Source organism: Eleutherodactylus coqui, chromosome 7, assembly GCF_035609145.1.
Source record: "Eleutherodactylus coqui strain aEleCoq1 chromosome 7, aEleCoq1.hap1, whole genome shotgun sequence".
NCBI lineage: Eukaryota > Metazoa > Chordata > Amphibia > Anura > Eleutherodactylidae > Eleutherodactylus > Eleutherodactylus coqui.
In genome coordinates, this window is record NC_089843.1 from 67,421,216 (window position 1) to 67,443,077 (window position 21,862).

The following is a 21,862-nucleotide window of genomic DNA, read 5'->3' on the forward strand; positions in this document are numbered from 1 at the left end:
GGAAATGGAGCTCCTACAGATGACATCCGTGTGCGATCTATTTTCACAGACCTTGGCTAGATAATGCTAGAAAAAAAATGGATGACATACCAAATTGTAGAGCGGAGACACAAATGGATGGAACATACTTGTAGATCAAAATTGGTCTGTTTTACAAGGACCAGAATCGTCAGAATAAGCCAGAATATATGGTATTTTTCGCACTGTAAGACGCATACTGGGAGTGATAACCAGTGTTACATGCTGCAGGGGATCAGGCGAGGAGCGTGCAGCTGAGAGTTCTTCCGATGATGGATCAGCACGCTGTCGGATCATTAAAGGGGTTGTCCCGCGCCGAAACGGGTTTTTCCCCATGACATCATGACAGCATACGCTGGAGGTTGCTCACCTGCTGACCTGAAGGGACAGGAAGAGGCAGAATATAAAAAGCACCTCCCCTCCACCAACACCAGTGTTTTTCCTGTCCCTTCAGGACAGCAGCGGCAGAACTCCAGCAACGCTGTCCCATGCCGGAGGAGGACTTACCGGCGAAGCGGCGGCGTGGATCTTTCGGGCAGCCCCGGCAAACCCAGTGGGAAGGACCCCATCTGGGAGCTTTCCGGGGACTGCGTGGGCCGGGGCCCAAGTACGGGTTGCCGGCACCACTGCGGCCGTCATTTCGGGCGGCGGCCGCCATCTCCGGTGGGCCGGGGTCCAAGTACGGGCTGCCGGCACCACTGCGGCCGTCATTGCGGCGGCGGCCGCCATCTCCGGGTCCAGGGCCGACAGGAGCGCTCCAGGGGGCGTGGCTTCGGATACAGCGCGGTGACGTCGGACGCTCCGCAAAGGGGGCGTGGCCTGGCGCGGCCGGCGCCAAATTCAAAAATCCGCTGCCCCTGCATCAGCTGGTGGTGTTTCTCCACGCTAAGGAACGATCCTAAGCACAGGAAGCGTTCCTGCAAGGCGCAAGATGTCGACCAGAGAGGACCCAGAGACCCTCCTAACTGTAAGTGGTCCAGTGGACCAACCTACACCTGCACTACATACACTTCCCCACTAACAGAGTTTCCCTTGTCTTACAGGACAGGGATACTCAAAAACCAAGGGAGGCTAGACGCAGGAGTAAAAAATGTCCAGTATGTCTAACCAAACTTGACGACTCCTGCACCAAAACGCTATGCGATACCTGCTCCGCGAAAATTATGCAGGAGGAAAAAACTTCCCTTATGGCCGAAATTCGGTCAGTCGTCCGAGAAGAAGTGCAGTCCTCCCTCTCGGACCTCCAACCTGGTTCCGGGGTTACACGCAGGTCGGTTCCGGCGGTGTCTGAGTCTGACTCCGACATAGCGGAAAATGTGGATTTTGACGGGGAAGTGACGCAGGAGGACAAGAAATATCTTTTCTCTACCGCGGACATGGATCAACTGCTGAAAGCAGTACGCAGGACCATGCAGGTGGAGGAAGACGTGCAGCAACCCCGCACAGTCCAGGAGGATATGTTCGCGGGGTTACTCCCGCAACAAAAATCTTCATTCCCCGTAAACGCCACACTCAAGCAGCTGATCCTAAATGAGTGGGAGAGCGTGGATCAGGCTCCGCTAATCCCCAGGGAATTTAAAGAACGCCTGTTATTTCCGGGAGATGAAGTGTCCTTTTTGGACGAGATACCTAAAGTCGATACTGCAATTGCCATGGTATCCAGAAAGTCCGGGTTGCCCTTTGAGGATACATCCCACTTAAAGGACCCGTTGGACCATAAGGTGGACACATCCATGCGTAAAGCCTGGTCCACCTCCGGTCTCATCATGAAAGCTAACATCGCGGCCACTTCCGTGGCTCGTTCCATGGCAATCTGGTTGGACCAATTCGCAGCCCTAGTCGACCAAAAAGCCCCTAGGGAGGAGTTCGCAAGCGGCATCCCTCTGCTGCGAATGGCAACAGGGTTCCTGGCAGATGCTTCGATGGAAACAGTCCGCCTCGGAGCCCGCATGGCAGCCCTATCGAACACCGCCAGAAGGGCAGTGTGGGTGAAAGAGTGGTCAGGGGACGCTGCGTCCAAAAATAGGCTATGTACCCTACCGTTCCGGGGCGGGCGTATATTCGGACCAGACCTGGATCGTCTGCTGGAGAAAGCAGCTGACAAGAGTCACGGACTGCCTGCCACCAGACCACCCAAGAGACCCTTCACCCCTCATCCCTCGTCTACGTACGCCGGGAAGGGAAAGACCGGAAGATGGTCTTATCCAAAGGGCGGAAGGGGTAAGACTTTAACTTTTGTCCCTCAGCCCATACTTTCGGGCCCGGTAGGGGGTAGACTGGCTCGCTATTCCAATAGCTGGCGTAGTATTACAACTAATGAGTGGGTACTGCACCTAGTGGCGGAGGGGTACAGGATCGAGCTACTATCCCGCCCCCCGGACAGGTTTATGATAACCCCAACCCAGTCTCCAGGCCTAGAACAGGCTCTGTTGGAGGGCATACGGAACCTACAGGGTCTCGGCGCGATTATCCCAGTTCCTAAGAAGGAACAGGGAAAAGGCTTCTATTCCCCCCTCTTTCTGGTTCCCAAACCAGACGGCTCCCACCGCACCATTATCAATTTAAAACAACTGAATAAATTCATTGAATATAGGAGATTCAAAATGGAAACCATTAGAACTGCAACTCCTTTAATTGCCAGGGATAACGTAATGGCTACAATAGACCTTAAGGATGCCTATTTTCATATCCCTATTTACGCCAACTCACAAAAATTCCTGAGGTTTGCGCTGAGGGTGGAGGGGGAAATCCGCCACTTCCAGTTCGTCTGCCTACCATTTGGAATCTCCTCGGCTCCGCGAATTTTTTCCAAGGTCGTGATGGAAATGGTGGCCTTCTTACGAAACCAGGGTGTCATGATCATCCCCTACTTAGACGACTTCCTGTTGGTGGCAGATTCCCCATCTACTCTGAGATCACACTTGGAGTCCACATTGCAGTTATTTAAGGAGCTTGGCTGGATTGTTAACGAGTCAAAATCCAACATGGAGCCAGAAACCAGGAAGAAATTCCTGGGTGTCATTCTGGATTCCAGTCTACAAAATTCGTCCCTTCCTCCCCTAAGAAAACATCTTATCATAGAAGAATGTTCCAACCTATATAAAAAACATAGGGTAACGATAAGAGACGCAATGCGGATCCTGGGACTAATGACTTCGTGCATCGGCGTGGTCCCCTGGGCCCAATTCCACAGTCGCGGACTCCAGTCACTAATTCTCCGGAATTGGGACAAGTTGCAGGCTTCGCTTGATCAGACAATCCCTATTTCTGCGGAAGCCAGAGCTTCTCTCCGTTGGTGGGTGTCGTCGGACAACCTGTCTCAGGCATCCGATTGGAATTTGGACCCGGCCGTAATAATCACGACCGATGCCAGCGCCAAAGGGTGGGGGGCCCACTTTGAAGGCGGTTATGTACAGGGGGCCTGGGACGTTCACGAGAAAGCTAGCTCATCGAACTTTAGGGAGCTTAAAGCTGTATGGAAATCCCTGCGTAGCCTGCAAACACGATTAGTGGCGAAACATGTGAGGATCTTCTCAGACAATATGACAACAGTATCACTCATTCGCCACCAGGGTACCACCAGGAATCCTCCACTACAACGACTGGCGGGGCGGATCCTTCAATGGGCGGAAGGCACAACAAAGTCCCTATCGGCCTTTCATATAAGAGGAGCCGAGAACTCAGCCGCGGACTTTTTAAGCAGAAGGAAAGTGGACCCAGGAGAGTGGGAACTCCATCCAGAGGTGTTCAGCCTTCTTGTGGAGAAGTGGGGGGTACCAGAAGTAGACCTCTTTGCGTCAAGCGCAAACACCAAATGCCGGCTTTTCTTTTCCAGAGGCGCAGAGAAACAGGCCCTGGGCACGGACGCTCTCTCTCACCCCTGGGATTGGGACCTAGCGTATGCCTTTCCCCCTCTACCACTAATCCCGCTTCTGCTAAGGAAATTACTGCAGTCAACCCTAACAGTAATTTTTGTAGCACCATATTGGCCCAAAAGACCGTGGTTCCCCCTCCTGAGATCCCTGTCAGTGGGAGAGCCCTTCCACCTTCCAACAAGACCGGACCTACTATCGCAGGGCCCTCTTCTTTACCCGGAAGTTCACAAGTTCAGGCTTACGGCCTGGAGCTTGAGCGGGTAAAGTTCCTAGGAAAGGGTCTTTCCCCTAAGGTTATTTCCACCATTAGCGAGAGCCTTAAACCCTCGACACACAAAATCTACTCCAAAGTCTGGAAAAAATTTTCGGAGTGGTTAGGCCAGGACATCCAGCAGCTGGATCAGCCAGACGTCCGGAAAATCTTAGATTTTCTCCAGGCGGGCCTGGATAAAGGTTTGAGTCCGAATACACTCAAAGTCCAAATTGCGGCCTTGGGGGCATTCTTCGATCTCGCGCTGGCGGAGCACAGGTGGATTAGGAGATTTCTTAGAGGGGCGAGCAGATTACATCCATTCACACGGCCCACGGCACCACCCTGGGATCTAACCATAGTCCTTCAGGCCTTATGCGACCCCCCATTTGAACCGATTACGGATCTATCCATCGCCTGGCTGACATACAAGGTAGCCCTGCTTGTGGCAGTTACGTCAGCCAGACGCGTGGGGGAAATCCAGGCCCTCTCACGAAGGGCCCCATATATGACTATCCACCCGGATAAAATAGTTTTTTCTTTAGACCCATCCTTCCAGCCTAAAGTATTGTCAGATTTCCACAGGGGCCAACCAATAGTTATTCCAGCCTTTTGCCAAAATTTCAAAAATGCAAAAGAACAAAAGCTCCATAATATAGACGTCAAAAGAGCGGTACTAGCGTACCTCGAGGCAACAGAAAGTTTCAGGAAGTCTGACAAACTTTTCGTTCAATTTCAGGGGCAGGCCAAAGGAAAGGCCGCTTCTAAAGATGCGATCGCCAGGTGGCTCAGGAGAGCCATCCAGGAGGCTTACAAGGCCAAGGGCATCCCCCCTCCAGAAGGATTGAAGGCCCACTCAACGAGAGCGGTGGCATCCTCTTGGGCGGAGAGAGCGCACGCATCGATTGAGCAAATCTGTAACGCAGCCACATGGACTTCAGGCCATACTTTCATTAAACATTATAGGCTGGACTTTAAATATAGCCAGGACGCATCCTTCGGTAGGAAGGTGCTCCAAGCCGTAATCCCTCCCTAAAAAGCCCATGCCACTTATTTGGTATTCCTCCAGCGTATGCTGTCATGATGTCATGGGGAAAAGGGGAATTTTTTCTTACCGATAATTCCCTTTCTGGAAGACATCATGACAGCATACGGGCTTTTTTCCCCCCCTTACCAACATGGTTACCCTAGTTTGTCCAACACATGAGGTAATGTGTATGCTTTAACTTTGTTTTCTGAGGTGTGTGATGTCAATAAAAACACACCTTCTGGTTAAGTAACTGGTCACTGTGGTCATTTGGAACGCACTGGTGTTGGTGGAGGGGAGGTGCTTTTTATATTCTGCCTCTTCCTGTCCCTTCAGGTCAGCAGGTGAGCAACCTCCAGCGTATGCTGTCATGATGTCTTCCAGAAAGGGAATTATCGGTAAGAAAAAATTCCCCTTTTTTTTTTTTTTTTTCAAACCCCCCCCCCCCACCCCCCCGTTCGACGCGAGACAACCCCGATGCAGGGGTTAAAAAAGAACACCGCACAGCGCTTACCTGAATCCCCGCGCTCCGGTGACTTCTTACTTACCTGCTGAAGATGGCCGCCGGGATCTTCTCCCTCGGTGGACCGCAGGGCTTCTGTGCGGTCCATTGCCGATTCCAGCCTCCTGATTGGCTGGAATCGGCACGTGACGGGGCGGAGCTACACGGAGACGGCATCCTGCACGAGCGGCCCCATTGAGAAAAGAAGACCCGGACTGCGCAAGCGCGTCTAATTTGGCCATTAGACGCCGAAAATTAGACGGGCTCCATGGAAACGAGGACGCTAGCAACGGAGCAGGTAAGTGAAAAACTTCTTATAACTTCTGTATGGCTCATAATTAATGCACAATGTACATTACAAAGTGCATTAATATGGCCATACAGAAGTGTATAGACCCACTTGCTGCCGCGGGACAACCCCTTTAAGACAGCGGTCAGGAGTCTCTGGATCTCAGACCCCCCCCCCCTGCGTCTGGACCATAAGGAACAGATGCTTTTCAGTAAGATTTTATCTTGCTGGAAACTCCATTTTATAGTCAAAAAAGTACTAGTCGAATGGAAAAAAAAGCAATTCTTCATAAGGCTTTGTCAATGGGAAAATTAAAAATTTTTTTTTTTTTTGAAAGAAGGGTGGAGAAAGCTAAGGAAGAAAATGTCAGTATATACAAAACCTTTTGTAAGCTGCTGTGCATGGTAGAACGCTGCAGACACAGTGTGTGTTCAGTAGGGCAGGGTTGCAGCACTGATACCTGGGTGTATACATGCTGCTGTGGTAACGCCATTTATCATCCTGCATCTGATTGTGCTACTAAAGTAACGCTTGTGTTTTTTTGAAAAGGGACCCAAACGCAGAATTCACATTGACTGTTTGGATTTGAAACCCGTGGTTCAGCTGCAGTTACACTGTGGAGAGTCTCCGCTGCATATGGACCAGTTTCTTATAATCCCATCTACAGTGCTTGGACTGCAAAACGTTCAGATTTTGCGCAGCTAATTCCGCTGTGCAAAATCCACAACATTTCTGTCGGTGTGAACATACCCTTAAAAGGGTTGTCCCGCGCCGAAACGTTTTTTTTTTTTTTTTAACAGCCCCCCCGTTCGGCGCGAGACAAACCCGATGCAGGGACCTAAAAAAAAATCCGCACAGCGCTTACCTGAATCCCCGCGCTCCGGTGACTTCTTACTTACCGGTTGAAGATGGCCGCCGGGATCTTCTCCCTCGGTGGACCGCAGCTCTTCTGTGTGGTCCATTGCCGATTCCAGCCTCCTGATTGGCTGGAATCGGCACGTGACGGGGCGGAGCTACACGGAGCCGCTCTCCGGCACGAGCGGCCCCATTCAGAAAAGAAGAAGACCCGGACTGCGCAAGCGCGTCTAATTTGGCCATTAGACGCTGAAAATTAGGCGGCTCCATGGAAACGAGGACGCTAGCAACGGAGCAGGTAAGTGAAAAACTTCTTATAACTTCTGTATGGCTCATAATTAATGCACAATGTACATTACAAAGTGCATTAATATGGCCATACAGAAGTGTATAGACCCACTTGCTGCCGCGGGACAACCCCTTTAAAGAATTGCGGTCAGTCGTTCTCTAATATACATTGATACCCTGAATTACACCCTTTAGGGCTTACTCACACGGGCGAGAAACCTCGCACAAATATGAACTCCATTCTTTTGAATGCACTTCTTCACACGGGCGATTTAATTGTAGTTCTTTTTCTTTGCTGGAAGAATGTGCTGCGATTTTTAATCTTGTGGCGTTCCCTCAGAATGCATCATCCATTGTTTTCAATGGGACCTTTAAAGACATCACATGACACTCGCCTGCCGTGTGAGTGCGATGTCATGTTTCCCGTTGTGATCCATGGTAAACACTTGCGATCCTCTGACGTGCCTGAGATCGCAGAAGTGAAACGAGGCGTTTTTAAATGAAAAAGTCTTGTGTTGCTGTGACAAGCGGACGTTCACAAGCACAATATCGGGCTCAGTTTCTCGGCCCAGTATTTTGCTCGCCCGTGTGACTGTAGCCTCAGACGTTGGGGTTATTCAGCGGTGTTCACACCTTATGGCCATATTACAGGGTCTGCATTGGAACAGCTTCAGTGTAAGCACAACATTGTATCTGGTTAGAGCAGTGGTCCCTAACCTTTTTTACACCAGGGACCGGCTTTAAGCAAGACCATTTTTCCGTGGCCTGGCAGGGCGGGGTGGGGCAGGGACGGGGCTTTGATCATATGGGGGCAGGGTTATGCAGGGGGTTGCAGCGCTATGTACCACACAGCACTGTAGATCGGTGGGTGCTGGCGGGACCTTGGTGTACAGCGCTATAGACCAGATCCCCGCCAGGAGCCACGACACTGTGGCCAGATCACCAATCCACCCCACATAATGTGATGTGCCGGGAGCCGCGTCACTAACGCCAGCCCACCTCAAAGCAGCGCATACTGTCAGTGTTCAGTGCTGGTCTGCGGCGGCACTGCAGGCTGGCAGAAACTCACAAACGGCCCTGTCCTGTTCCTCAGACCGGTGGTTGAGGACCCCTGGGTTAGAGGACTGGATGCACGGCAGCCGCTACACGTAGCCTCATCCGGTCACATTGTTTCTACTGCTCCCCTAGTCCATAGGACCTGCAGAGAACACAACTGCACCGCTAGGCCAGATTCTCATTGTTTTTTATGGTGTTTTTCACCTTTGACTAAAATAGCGAAATGCACACCATGAAAATCCACATGTAAAGATGGCTGCTGGTGGTTTCTGAGGTCCGTATCCTCTCCTGTGTGAGGTGGAGGCCTGATGCTTTGTGGGAGAGAAGCCGCGTACTTCTATCCTAGCTCACCGACAGTAATTAGTTCCTGGGATTATGCAATGTTTAGTAACAAACTGCTGTCTTTGGCAGGAAGCCTTGCATTTTCCACACGTGGCACAGTACTGGCACCACTAGGCCTCATGCACACGGGGCAAATCGAGCAGCGGATTCTGCGCTTGTCAGCAGGTCGGGCGATCCGCTGCTCATTGTGCCCATTGATGTGTGTGGGGATTCCTCTCTCCACGCACACCAGTGGATTTTATTTGCGGCCACTCCGTGCCAAAATAAAACCGCAGCATGCTGTATTTTTAGTCAATGGAAGCCGTTCCTGCTGCGGCACTTCTGCAGTGATCATTGCAGGAGTGTCACAGATCTGCGTCATCGCCGAGGCGACGGCGCTGACCAATCTGTACTGCGCATGTGCCGCCGGAGTGCCAGCAGCACTTGCGCATACAGAAGAAAAGATCATCTGACAGCGTCGTGGGCACAGGAGGAATCTGTGCGTTCCGTATGCACGAGGCCTTAGGCCGGGCTCACACGAGCACAATGTATGTGTGCATGATACGCGGTGGATGGAGTCTATGACAGTACATTGCATTTTATTGATCCATATACATTGTGTATAATACGCACGTAGAAGAAGAAACCCAGCATGTTCTATTTTCCTCTGTATTACACACTACAGAGCCCTATTCTCTATGGGTGCGTACTAAAACACTGTACATGTGCGGCATATTTTTTACGCATGCTGTAGGAAACATGAGTTAAAAGTTGAAGTGGGGGGGGGGGGCAGGAAGCCGGCGCAGAACAGCGTGCATGACACACAGGCGTACGCTACCACAAACACAGTGATATGCAGGTCCGCACGCCGGTAAGATGCTGGGTTCTATATGCACCATTTTACCGTACGGTTGTCGTGTTTTTCTTAATTTTACTTCATCCAGAAATATCTCGCTAACAATGGCAGAAGGAAGTAATGTACTTATTAATGGGCAAAGAACTTACTGTAAACTGAGACATTCTTATTCTTCCCTTTTCTTATAAACAATTGCGCTCCTGATGCTACAGACTTGAGCCCCCTGTTAATAGGGATGTCACTCGCCACTTATTGGCATCTGTGAGACTGACAACTGTATTTTAATGTGGCGCCAATGTATGGTGCAGGACTTTAGAAGGGGCAGAATAGGGCAAAAGTAACAAAGTAAGGTTTCTCCGCCTATGAGGTCAGATATACACAAGCATGGGTGTATTTACATATGCATTCGCACTGCGTTTTTGTGGAATGGGTGTTGTGTATTTCCGTACTTTTTTGCACACGTAACAAAACCACGCTCCCATTCATTGAAATGGACAATTAAGTTATTTCAGTATATACTATTTCCATGTGCAAAATGGCAAAAAAAAGCATCCAGCATATTTTTTGCATGAACGAAATGCGCGCTCAAAATCGATGGGTTCTATTCTGTGTATTGTGTGTGCAAATGTTTTATGCACAAATGTCTGTGTGAATAAACCCAAAGGCGACTTTACACGGGCAATACAATCGCGAGATTTGCGTGAGGTGAGTCACACACATATGAACCCCATTCTTTTGAATGGGGTCATACACATGAGCTATATATATATATATATATTTTTTTCCCCCTCTTTCCCCGCATGGCACCGTGATGCTATGTGGGAAATAAATTGTGGCATGTTCTGTCTTGTGCGTGCTCTTGCATCGCAGCGCTCATCATTGTCAATGGGGCTGGCCGCAGCATTGCACCATGGGAAAGTGCACGTAATGTGAGGTCTCACATTGCAAACAATGGCAGAAACTATGTGAATCTCCACCACAGCTGACAGTCACGGCGGGGGTTCCCTGCATCCTCGGGGATTTCAACATGGATGGTCAGTGTGATATCTGACTGTGATTCGCAGCCCTATATTGCACTTGCCCATGTGAAGTTGTCCGCGGAGGGACACACTAGGGACCTGGTGCTAATTTTATCCAGGGGACCATTTTCTCTATCTGCCAGTACTTGAGCCAACATGGATATAACGTGTAGAGTGATGCGAAAAAGACGGGATGGAATGGGGATACATGACCTGGTCAGGGTGGTACAGACGTGAACTGTGATATAGGTCTATGGGAGAAATGGGAACTCAAACTCATCGGAAGCCAGAAATATACTGCAGACTTCAGCTTCTATGGATATCAAAAGAAAATGCTCAGGTGGAAACATGACGTTTCTAAGGGTCCTTCTACACCCGGCAATCTGTTCTGTAATATGAGAGCCGAACAAGATCCACACAAGTCTTCTAGGCCATTATATAGGCCGATTCAAATTCTATTAGAGGCCGAATGACCTTTCCCATAGGGCTCGTGTTGGTTCCCTGTTGGAACAGGAAGATGTGCAACCGACCAGCGAACATCCTTATGCTTCCATTAACAAGCTGATCAGCTGACTAACGAGCGCTTGTTCATCAGCTACACATTTTCAGGTGATATATCTTCTTGAATAAGCAATGCCTCGTTTCTGCGTTAAACTTGCCAGTGTGCATTTGCAAGTTTCTCGGCCTAATATCCGCAGTAGAAAATTTGTACCAAAATCCATATTGAATTTCTCGTAAAATTGCACCACATTGACATGAATTTTGGTGCAGATGAGCAGTAGAATTCACACCTTGAATTGAAATTCTCTGTGTATCCACTGTCGACATCTTGGCAAACTTTTTGGTGAGGATCCACACTAAAATCGGCAACATGTGAAAGTCCCCAAAGAGCCTCATGTTGGGGTATGTAATGAGCCTAGGTTTTTTTAAGCAGGACTTGATTAGATTCCCCTTCATCCTTTCATAGGTTTTGCTTTGTTTTCCCCTTTTCTGTGTTCTCACTGGAAAGTTCTGTGTCTATTATTACATCTGAAGATTCCTGCAGCTTCTATATAAGGACATTTGTAGTGAAGTCGCTGCTATTAGCTTGGGCTGGCCAGGCTGGGTGCAGCCGTTGGTGGCTGCGATACTGGAACCTGCTTCTGCAGTCCTCCTGCTCTCCATGTCTCAACACTTGTTCACCCTTGAACACCGTTTTGGTTTATTTTGCCTTTTTATTTCCCCCCTTCCTAAACAAGTTATGTGCCGACACGTTTCTTAATATTTTGCAATGGTCTATGCCCTATTTTTTTTGGCTGCGCAGCCTCAGATCCCCTGCATAGACATAAATTAAAGGGGGTTTTCAGAGACTGCGCAAAATTACGTTTCCAGTTATTGTCGTTAAGTCCATCTCAACCAGTCCCATGTTTTGCCGACCTGCGCAACTGCTGTGAACGAATTTTGAGCAATAATAGTTACCTGTAAATAGGCCTTAAGGCTCTGTTCACATCTGCATTGTGGATTTGCATATAGCACTACGGACATCAAACGTGACTGTATCTGCCATGAATGTAGACGTGAGCACATGAGTGGTATTAGTGTATCTTGACGCCACCGTAAGCTAGGGGTTTGACAGGAGAAACGCCCCTGTCACACCCCTAGCTCCAGATTTGCAGAATACCTAAAGGTCCTAGAAGCTGCTTCAGTGGATGAGGGGCAGAACGGCCTGGCATTAATTTCTAATCCTTCATTAGTGACCGGCCAGGACCTGGCTCAGAACCACCTGTGCAGCCAATGAGCTTCAGGGGGGCGTCACCCCGTCAATCTTGACTCCACCAGTACTTGCTGGTGGCGTCAAGATACACTAATACCCGCATGAGTAATATACTGTAGTATGCAGTAAACTACCTTCAGTGGTGAATGAATGCAGCCAGAATGTTATCTATTACTATATGTTTGGGGGTGGGAATAATACCAAATGCTATAAAAAAAATAAGCACAAAACGTTTGATCCTAAAATGTGATGATAAATATAGACTTTGTTTTAAAGGGGTTGTCCAGTTGTAACTTATTGATGGCCTATCCGCAGGCTATAACAACAATCTCTCATTAGTAAGGCCGGGCTCACGTGAACAGGTCAGATTCCACATGCGGGAGACCCACAGCGGATTCGGGTATGAGCCCGGCTGGTCACCCTGCGTACCTGCTTGAACTGTGTTGTGGATGACCGCGGTGGCTCGCTGGCAGTCATGTGCAGTACAGTGTTTTGTTTTTTCTTTCATTGCTTGTATCTCCTACGGTGTTGATTGCGTATGTGCTGTGGGTCGGACGCCTCTATTGATTTCAATGGAGGCCATCCGCGGTGAAATAAAACATGCTGCAAATTTTTTCTTTTGCTTGCGGAATGTGCAATTCGTATCCATAGGTGTGAAGCAAAAGTCTTTATATAAAGTTCATGCCTTTCAATGCTTGCGTTTTGCTGCAGATTCTACGTACGAACAGCGATCACGGATTCCGCAATTAGAATCCATCTGTGTGAGACCATCACCCCCCCTCCTAAAAGCGTGGAGTCAGAAATGTGATGTTTTGCCATTTTCTGCATGTCTTTCCTTTGCATGCATGTTGCATAGATTTAGTGGTTTTAAGCTTCATATATTTAATAAAGCATTTCAGCTTTATCCTTCAGCGTTGGGTCCCTTTCACATGATCGGGTTCTCTCCCCGCGTGAGTTCTGTCCCTCTCGCAGTTGGACAGAACTCGTGCAGAAAAATGGCCCTGCGGCTACTTGTCAACTTGATTAGTAAATACACCTAAACTGTTTCCTCTGCGATTCATTGATTATTCTTCTCACAGATACATTATTGCTCGTTCAAACGAAAAATAATCGTCTAGTCGTTCACATTCACTGTCAATGAGAAGGACCGAAAGATTACTGGTCAAACCGAACGATAGGTGAACACGCCAACGATGATTTTTATTACGGCAGAAAATGAACGACAAGCAAAAAGTGAGCAATCCTCGTTCGTTTTGTCGTCGGCTGCGTCTAGACCGAACTATCATCAGTGGCCCCTGCCTGGAGAACCCCCTTTAAGCACGTCCCGTGTAAAAGGACCCTTAAAAGATTTTTTTTTAGTATCTTCTGTGCTGAGCTACAATTGCTTTATATTAATTAGTAGTCGGTGTTGAGGCTTTACATGAACTAGTATCTTTATGTACTGATAAAGTTCATGAATTGTGGGTGTAAAGGGAAAAACTCAGCGGGAGACTACATTACTCTACAGTCATAATCCATAGAAGTTGTGTTAGTTCTAGGAATCCAAGAAATTCCCACATGATGGATGAATCATCCTCTTACCATCTGCGAGCTTACGTTCCATTCCCCCCTGTTGTGTCACCTTACATTGTTCTAGTCGGCTTCCTGGTTTTAAAGGGAACCTGTTGGCAGCGTCATGCTGCCTGAACCACACAAAGCATGACTTGCTGACGGCATCTTTCATTTTAAAGAACCGTGTTATACTGTGAAACGCTGCAGGACGCCCTCGACAGACCGCCAGTAGAGAGGATCATCTGAGCAAGCATGAGCAACTTCCAACTGTTTTCTTGTCTGCCATCCAGAGAGAGGGGGCGCCATTGTTACTCCCCGTGTCTGTTGGAAACATTTCCAGGCACTCTGATGAAGGTCTTTGATTTGGTCTCACGATGCACATTACACATCCATTGACACCCACCGTTGGCTCCATTTACAGTTGTGTCGTGGATGATGAAACTGGACTGCTACAGGATGGGAACCGGGTTGTCTTCAGTGACTATTCCAGGTTTAGTTTGGGCACTGACGACAGACGTGTTAATGTCTGGAGACCTAGGGTTGAGCGCCTCAAATCCTACCTTTGCTGTGGAGTGGCACACTACCCCCTCCGTTGGTGTGATGGTCTGCGGGGCCATCGCATGCGACAGTTGGTCACCCCTTGTAGTTGCATGAGGGACAATGACAGCTCAGTGATATGTTCAGGACATCCTGCAGCCACATGTGTTCCTCTTATGGCGGCTTCCAGGAGGCATTTTCCAGCAGGATTGTCCCAACATCCGTCCGGTCGTCAGATTTATTGCCAGTAGAACATGTATAAGACCATCTGGTACATCGACTTCAACAGCCTACGAGTTTGCACAATCTAGAGGCTCAGTTACAGCAAATGTAAACTAATATGTCACAGGATACCATATAGAACCTGTATGCCTCCATGCCTGTCCGTATTACATCTTGTATCCAAGCTAGAGGTGGTACAACAAGGTACTAGAGCCTCCATGCCTGCCTGTATCACATCTTGTATCCAAGCTAGAGGTGGTACAACAGGGTACTAGAGCCTCCATGCCTGCCTGTATCACATCTTGTATCCAAGCCAGAAACGGTACAACAGGGTACTAGAGCCTCCATGCCCACCCGCATCACATCTTGTATCCAAGCTAGAGGCAGTACAACAGGGTACTAGAGCCTCCATGCCTGCCTGTATCACATCTTGTATCCAAGCCAGAAACGGTACAACAGGGTACTAGAGCCTCCATGCCCACCCGCATCACATCTTGTATCCAAGCTAGAGGCAGTACAACAGGGTACTAGAGCCTCCATGTCTGCCTCTATCACATCTTGTATCCAAGCTAGAGGCAGTACAACAGGGTACTAGAGCCTCCATGCCCGCCTCTATCACATCTTGTATCCAAGCTAGAGGCAGTACAACAGGGTACTAGAGCCTCCATGCCCGCCTCTATCACATCTTGTATCCAAGCTAGAGGCGGTACAATAGGGCAGTGTTCCCCAACTCCAGTCCTCAGGGACCGCCAACAGGTCATGTTTTCAGGATTTCCTCAGTGTTGCACAGGTGATGTAATTCTTGTCGGTGCCTCAGACATTACCACAGGTGGTGTTACCATAGGATATCCTGAAAACATGACCTGTTGGTGGTCCTTGAGAACTGGAGTTGGGGACCCCTGCAATAGGGTACTAGAGCCTCCACGCCTCCCCGTATCACATCTTGCAGCCAAGCTAGAGGTGGTACAACAGGGTACTAGAGCCTCCATGCCCACCTGTATCACATCTTGTATCCAAGCTAGAGGCGGTACAACAGGGTACTGGAGCCTCCATGCCTCCCCGTATCACATCTTAAATCCAAGCTAGAGGTGGTACAAAAGGGTATGGAGCCTTCATGCCCACCTGTATAACATCTTGTATCCAAGCTAGAGGTGATACAACAGGGTACTAGAGCCCCCATGCCTGCCTGTATCACCTCTTGTAGCCAAGCTAGAAGCGGTACAACAGGGTACTTGAGCCTCCCTTCAATGGGGTCAGTTTTCCGCAATAAACTATCCTTTTGCTCTGATATTGTAATCGCGTATATCAACGTTACAATCACACTTTTAGTTTCACAATTTCGACAACCTCTTCTATGTGCTTTTTTTTACAATGAGTGTAGATTGTGGCATCAAGAAAAAAAATCGCCAAAAGTTTTTCAAAAATGTTTAACATAAAACCGTATTTTCCATAAGTAATTTCCTTTCCCTTTTGTCCTGGTGCAAGCAGTTATGACTATAAGGTCAGCCTCGCACGACCGCATTCTAATTGTAGATCCTGCGATCATATGATCCCTGGTAATATGCAGATCAAGCAAATGCATTGAATTACACAGTTCCGCTCACATTAGCGTGTCGGAATTGCATAATCTAATCGTGGAAGATAGGACGCATCATGTTCTATTTTACCACAGATATCCACAACACAGATCCCATTGTTCTCTATGGTCGCGGATATACCTGCAGCCCATACACAGTTAGATTGCATATAGGCTACAGGTACCCATGTCATCGCTAAGCAACGGTGCGGGAAATATAAACAAAAAGTGTACGGAGTACGCAGGTTATGCACAGTACAATTTTGCGGCCATACGCAGGGTCATGGCGGGGCTCACAACTGGAATCCGCTGCAGGCCCCTGCAAGTGGATTCTGTGTGAGCCCAGCCTAAGCCAATGATCTGGCAAACTCGGCTGTGTTTCACAGTTGCTAGATCATTAGAAGGGCCTCTATGTAATACTCTGCTTTTTAACGTTGCAGAGAAAATGTGTGTTTGCATGAGATTTCACCTAGATGTTGACCAGGGATTCTCCGCGCAGGACTGACAGCGATCAGCTGGTGGCTGTTTTTAGATAGGCTGTCATTTTTTAATTGTTATGCTTCTGTTAGGAAAACCATATGATTATTTATTTTTATTTTTTTATAGTATTGGAGTCTGAGCTAGCAAATGACTCTCTGACTGCGATGCCAAGTACAGGTAACTCAGCTGAATCCTCATCTGGTGGCCATCCCGAATATGTTGCCTTCTACCTGGTTCCTGTTTTCTTCATCATGGGTCTGCTAGGAGTCCTCATCTGCCATATTCTAAAGAAGAAGGGCTACCGGTGCACTACGGAAGCAGAACCGGAAGAGAAAATCACTGGAGAAATTGGTACGTACTTTTTTTTTTAAGATGCAGGAGGTGCCGCTTGGCCTTACGCCTAAATTTGCTATGGATGGAAGGGCTTAAATTCAATAATGCATGGGTACTGTTGTATCTTGTCTCCACCAGGATTATGGGTGGAGACGGCCTAAGTTAAAGGGAACGCCCCAAGGTTCTCATTGGCAGCCGAATACACGTTCTCACTGATCTGCCCATAGCTTGGTGGAAGCTTCTGACTGGCTGCCATATACACACCTTCAGCAAGCTTCCGAGAGCAGCAGCAACTCGGTGGAGACGTGCAACGGCTTCACAGAGGGAGCTTCCTCTGTTGTGCAGTTCCTCTATGGAAACGTCAGCCGCAACGGAAAAGCGTGTAGCCAAGCCGCTCCAAAACCCGCAGCTAAGTGCCGCGCGCTTTGATGAAGCACCTTCCGCATTTTTTCGCTGTGGCCAATTTGCGAGATTTCCGACAGGAATACGTCCCGTGTGACCCCAGCCTTACCTCAGTGTTATCCTGCCTGTGGTATTAGTGAGATGACGGCTGCAAAGTTTTCTCTACAGACCAGGAAGTATCAGCCTGTTAGGTTCTGTGCTCAGTGTGAATAATGCAAGATTTTAGAATTTAAAAAAAATATAGATTGTGACCGAAAATTAAAAAAAAAAAACGAACACAAAAATGTGATTTCTATAATGGGTCATTTTCTGATGGCACCTTCCCTTTAAGTACTAAACTAGGCTGCATCCCTAAAGTTCACTTTCCATGTTTTTTTTTCTTTGAGAGCAGCTACCGGCAGGTTGTGCGTCATCCTTAATAGAAGCGCCGTCCTGTAAGACAATACAGACTTCTGTTTGCTTAGTTGGAGGTTATTTTCTCGTGATCAGAATGCCGGCAATAATCGCATCATATGCTTCAATACTGATGGCAAAAACAGCACGGGAGCCTTGTACAAGGCTAGATGTGGCACGTGTGCGTCGTCTGCCAGCAGGAGGGCTTGTAGGAAGTCATATCCCCAAATATTTCACGGGTACAATGCTGCCTGCCGGAGGATATAATGGCACTTGTGAAGGAATGTTGGATTTCTTTGGACAGTTTTGGTAAATGAGGCCAAGTATATATTGTAAGTCTATGATGAACTATATTCAGGCTCATGCTGTGATACCTTTGTTTCTAATCTTTCAAAAGTAATCAAAGTGTAAGTGGACTTTGTTCTCAATTGTACAATGAGACAGTGTTGCCAGGTGAGTTATTAGATGTACAGACAATGCACCGTGATATGGCGGTGAATGGAGGCAATAAGTCAATGGACCCTGGCGTGTAGATAATGAGTATCCATACACAGGAGAAATAAACTTCTGCGTACCACACAGCATGAGCTGTATACCCTTGTATAGGCTGCGTATGATATGCTGTCCAAACGGAATACATTGTTTTGGGCTGTGTTATCATACGCATATTTAACTTGTTTAGGACCAGGCACTGTAAATTTATGGTGCCTGGTCCTAGGCTTAAAGGGGTTGTCCCGCGGCGAAATCCAAAATTTTTTTTTTCAACTTACCCCCGCATTCTGCCCTGTTTAAAATCAATTCCGTTTGTTATTTAAAAAAAAAAAAAATCGCTTACCTGCATCCCCGTTCGCGCAGCATCTTCTTTTCTTCTTTTAAAGATGGCCGCCGATCCTTTCCCAATGGTGCACTGCGGTTTTCACCCATGGTGCACCGCGGGTCTTCTCCCATGGTGCACCATGGATTGTCTTCTCCTTCCTTGCGTTCCACTGCCGATACAGCCACCTCATTGGCTGATTGGCACCACGTGACGGAGGCGGAGCTACGATGACGCGCAGACCAGCTCTCCGGCGCGAGCGCGCCGGAGCGGCCCCATTCACCAGGCAGAAGACCACACAGCGCAAGCGCGTCTAAAGCGGTCAGAAGACACAGAAATTAGACGGCGCCATGGAGACGGGGACGCTAGCAACGGAGCAGGTAAGTGAATAACTTCTGTATGGCTCATATTTAATGCACGATGTACATTAAAAAGTGCATTAATATGGCCATACAGAAGTGTAGATCCCCACTTGCTGCCGCGGGACAACCCCTTTAAAGCTTAGCCGTATGTAAAATTACTGCGGTGCTTTAAGCCTCCTGCTCTGTAATCAATCAGAGACAGGAACGGGTTATCAGTAGAGATGAGCGAACGTACTCGGTAAGGGTGATTTCCCAATCGAGCACCACGATTTTCGAGTACTTCACTACTCGGGTGAAAAGTACTCGGGGGGGGGGGGGGGGCGCGGCGGAGCTGGGGGGAACAGAGGGGAGCCCTCTCCCTCTCCCTCTCTTCCCCCCCCACTCCCCTCTGCAACCCCCGGCGCACCCGAGTACTTTTTACCCGAGTAGTGAAGTACTCGAAAATCGCGGTGCTCGATTGGGAAATCGCCCTTACCGAGTATGTTCGCTCATCTCTAGTTATCAGCTGTTACTGACAGCTGATAACCCGGAGGAGAAGGCAGGAGGGTTTCTTAACCCTTTCTGCCTTCTGCTTCCCTGAGTACATAGTGCTCAATGAGCGCTGTGTACTAGAAAGTAAAGTGTAACTTTCACTAAGGGAGTCGGGGGGTCATGTGACCGCCGGGGTTCCCTACTACAGCAGATCTGCAGGATCCTAGCAGACCCAGATCAGCTCTGCCAGTGACTAATGTCACTGCAGGGGATGTTTTCCCTTGTAACTGGGGCTCCTATGGATGCCTCAGCCAAAGTGGGAAAGTGTCAAATAAAAAAATAAAAAAAAAAAAACGTCATGTAAGACCTCTGGGGGACACAGGTAGTAAAAAACATAATTACATACATTAGTAAGACAAAATTGCAGAATAAAACAACAATATATATAAGAAAAAAAATAACCCAAAACCGACGCCAACCTAAAACGCCGCTCTAGGCGCCCTGTAATCTAAAACCATACATATTATATATCTCAAAATGTCCGAAGCAAGATGAGGAATCCGTTCCAGAACTTTATTTTAGTGTAAATATACTAATTTGAAAAAAAAAAACTAGAAATGTTAAATCGTAAAAAGTTTCTGGTCCTTAAGGTACAAAACAGCCTGGTCCTTAAGGGGTTAAATAAAAAAATTACACTTCGCATATCCGTTTTTTTATTCTGGCATATTTTTTATGAAATGCTCCTTTTATTAATTTCATTTGTTTTTGTAAGAGATTCATCCCAGCATCAGTGACCTCTGCTGTGAAGAACCCAGTACTGTAGCTCTTCCCCCTCCAGGCAACTAATCCTTTTTCTTCTGGCCTCCGAGTCCCGTGACCAGCACTCTGACAACACTCTGTGCCCTGCAGTTAATGGGGCAGGTTTATGACCGCTGTCCGAAAGGAAAAGCCTTTTCATTCACGCAGCATCCAGTCAGAGTAGCTTTCATTTAGTATTCTGCTCTGGGATTAGCTTCTGTAGGCAAGGATAGCGGAGGCTGGTAGAAAAGTGTAGAACACAAGCCTGGAGGGGGCGAACTACAGAACTGGATTCTCACAGCAGAGGTCACTGTACTGGGATAGGTTAATATGCTAGAACCTGCTATGGCAGGGAGAACCCTTTTCATTAGGATTAGAAATTTTATTGTACTTTTAAACATTTTAGTTTAAAAAGTAAAAAAGAAAACCAAACGGCCGCCCTCCGTGTACTTTGTTGGTGCCTCTGGTAAACTTGTCATGTTTCTGCTTTAAATGCCATTGTCTGACCTCACATTTTGTGTCACATGCAGATTAATGGGCCATCTTGGTTGTGGGAAGTAGTTTGCTTGTTGCAGCCTGTAGACTGATCTGATCACATGGGGCTGAGAACTCATTATGCAGACAGGATCTTTCATCTTATTATGTTGTCTCCTTGTGACCGATGAGTGATGGGTAGGTTACAGTTTGCCTAGACATCTGACAGAAGTAGCTCTGATCTGCCCTGACGATTATCTCTCCTGATTCTTTCTCCATAATCTTCTCCCCTTGGATCTACCTCATGGTTATATCAGTAGAGTATGGGGAGGTAAGTTACTGACACCTGGCAACACTTATCTCCCAGTGAAATAAAGGAAATGGATGTATGAAATTCCAACATGCCAGATCATTCTTGCCTCATTGCCGTCATACACATTGGATTGCAGTCTTTTCCCACCAGACCACGGGCCGTCTTGCACAGCAAGCAAATAGAATTTTGACTACTAGAAGTTATTCACTCGAGAGTAAAGTGCAGAAATAATCCTCCTCCTGTTTGAAGAATTGTTTTAGGTTGCCAAGGCCTGAATATGGCTAAAATGTCTGGACTCACTAGCTGGTAAGGGGGTCCGTGTATGCGTGTACTATGGCCTGGACACCCTCACACCCACACAACCCACTATCTCTATCTGGACAGTCATTGGTACTTAAAGTGAACCTATCACTTGGTTTGTGCTGCCCGAACCACCGGCAACATGAGCTCAGGGACAGAGATGTCATTCGGCCCATGTATGTTTTATCCTGAAATGCTGCTGCGTTTCCAGAGCAACATTCTGCGTCTGCTCTCACACAGGCCGTTTTTACAGCGTTAATGCAGTATTTCAAATGCTGCGCTAAACGCTGTAAAATGCCTCCATTGATTTCAATGGGGCTTCTCAGACGAGTGTTTGAGCGCGGCGCCATAATTTTCAAATGTCGTCTGCTCTATTTTAGTGCATTCCAACAAATTATTATTTATTTTTTTTAAATGCACCTCACCACCCTCTGCAATAATGGGGTGCATAAGAAAAACTGCAGCGTTTTTACAGCTTCCTGTTTGAGAGCAGCCTTAGAAGTATGACGCTGAGCTAGAATGGAGGGATGCAAGGCTGTTTTCACATAAAAACACCTTGCATCCAGGGGTTTCACATGGATTGCGAGGACGATATTGGGCTGTGAATCGCGGCTCGATATCGCCTTCGCGTGTGAAGAAGCCCTAAGAGGCGTACTGTGCCGGACTCCCTCTACCCTTGTCATCTAGACTGATGGCCCTCGGCATAAGGCCTCCTTCCCACGAACGG

General features: G+C 47.9%; 2 protein-coding genes across 2 annotated transcripts in view; both read left to right on the forward strand.

Moving 5' to 3' along the window:
- The window catches only part of RELL1 (RELT like 1), a 55,426-nt gene that overhangs the window by 6,632 nt on the left and 26,932 nt on the right, over positions 1-21,862 (forward strand). Inside the window, exon 2 of the mRNA XM_066573205.1 lies at positions 16,602-16,826. Within this exon, the coding sequence (XP_066429302.1) occupies positions 16,602-16,826 (225 nt within the window). The remainder of the gene's footprint in view (positions 1-16,601; positions 16,827-21,862) is intronic.
- Positions 1,173-21,862, forward strand: part of LOC136572538 (uncharacterized) — a 249,188-nt gene continuing 228,498 nt past the window's right edge. The window contains exon 1 of the mRNA XM_066573204.1: positions 1,173-5,568. Within this exon, the coding sequence (XP_066429301.1) occupies positions 1,182-4,157 (2,976 nt within the window). The 5' untranslated portion in view covers positions 1,173-1,181 and the 3' untranslated portion in view covers positions 4,158-5,568. The remainder of the gene's footprint in view (positions 5,569-21,862) is intronic.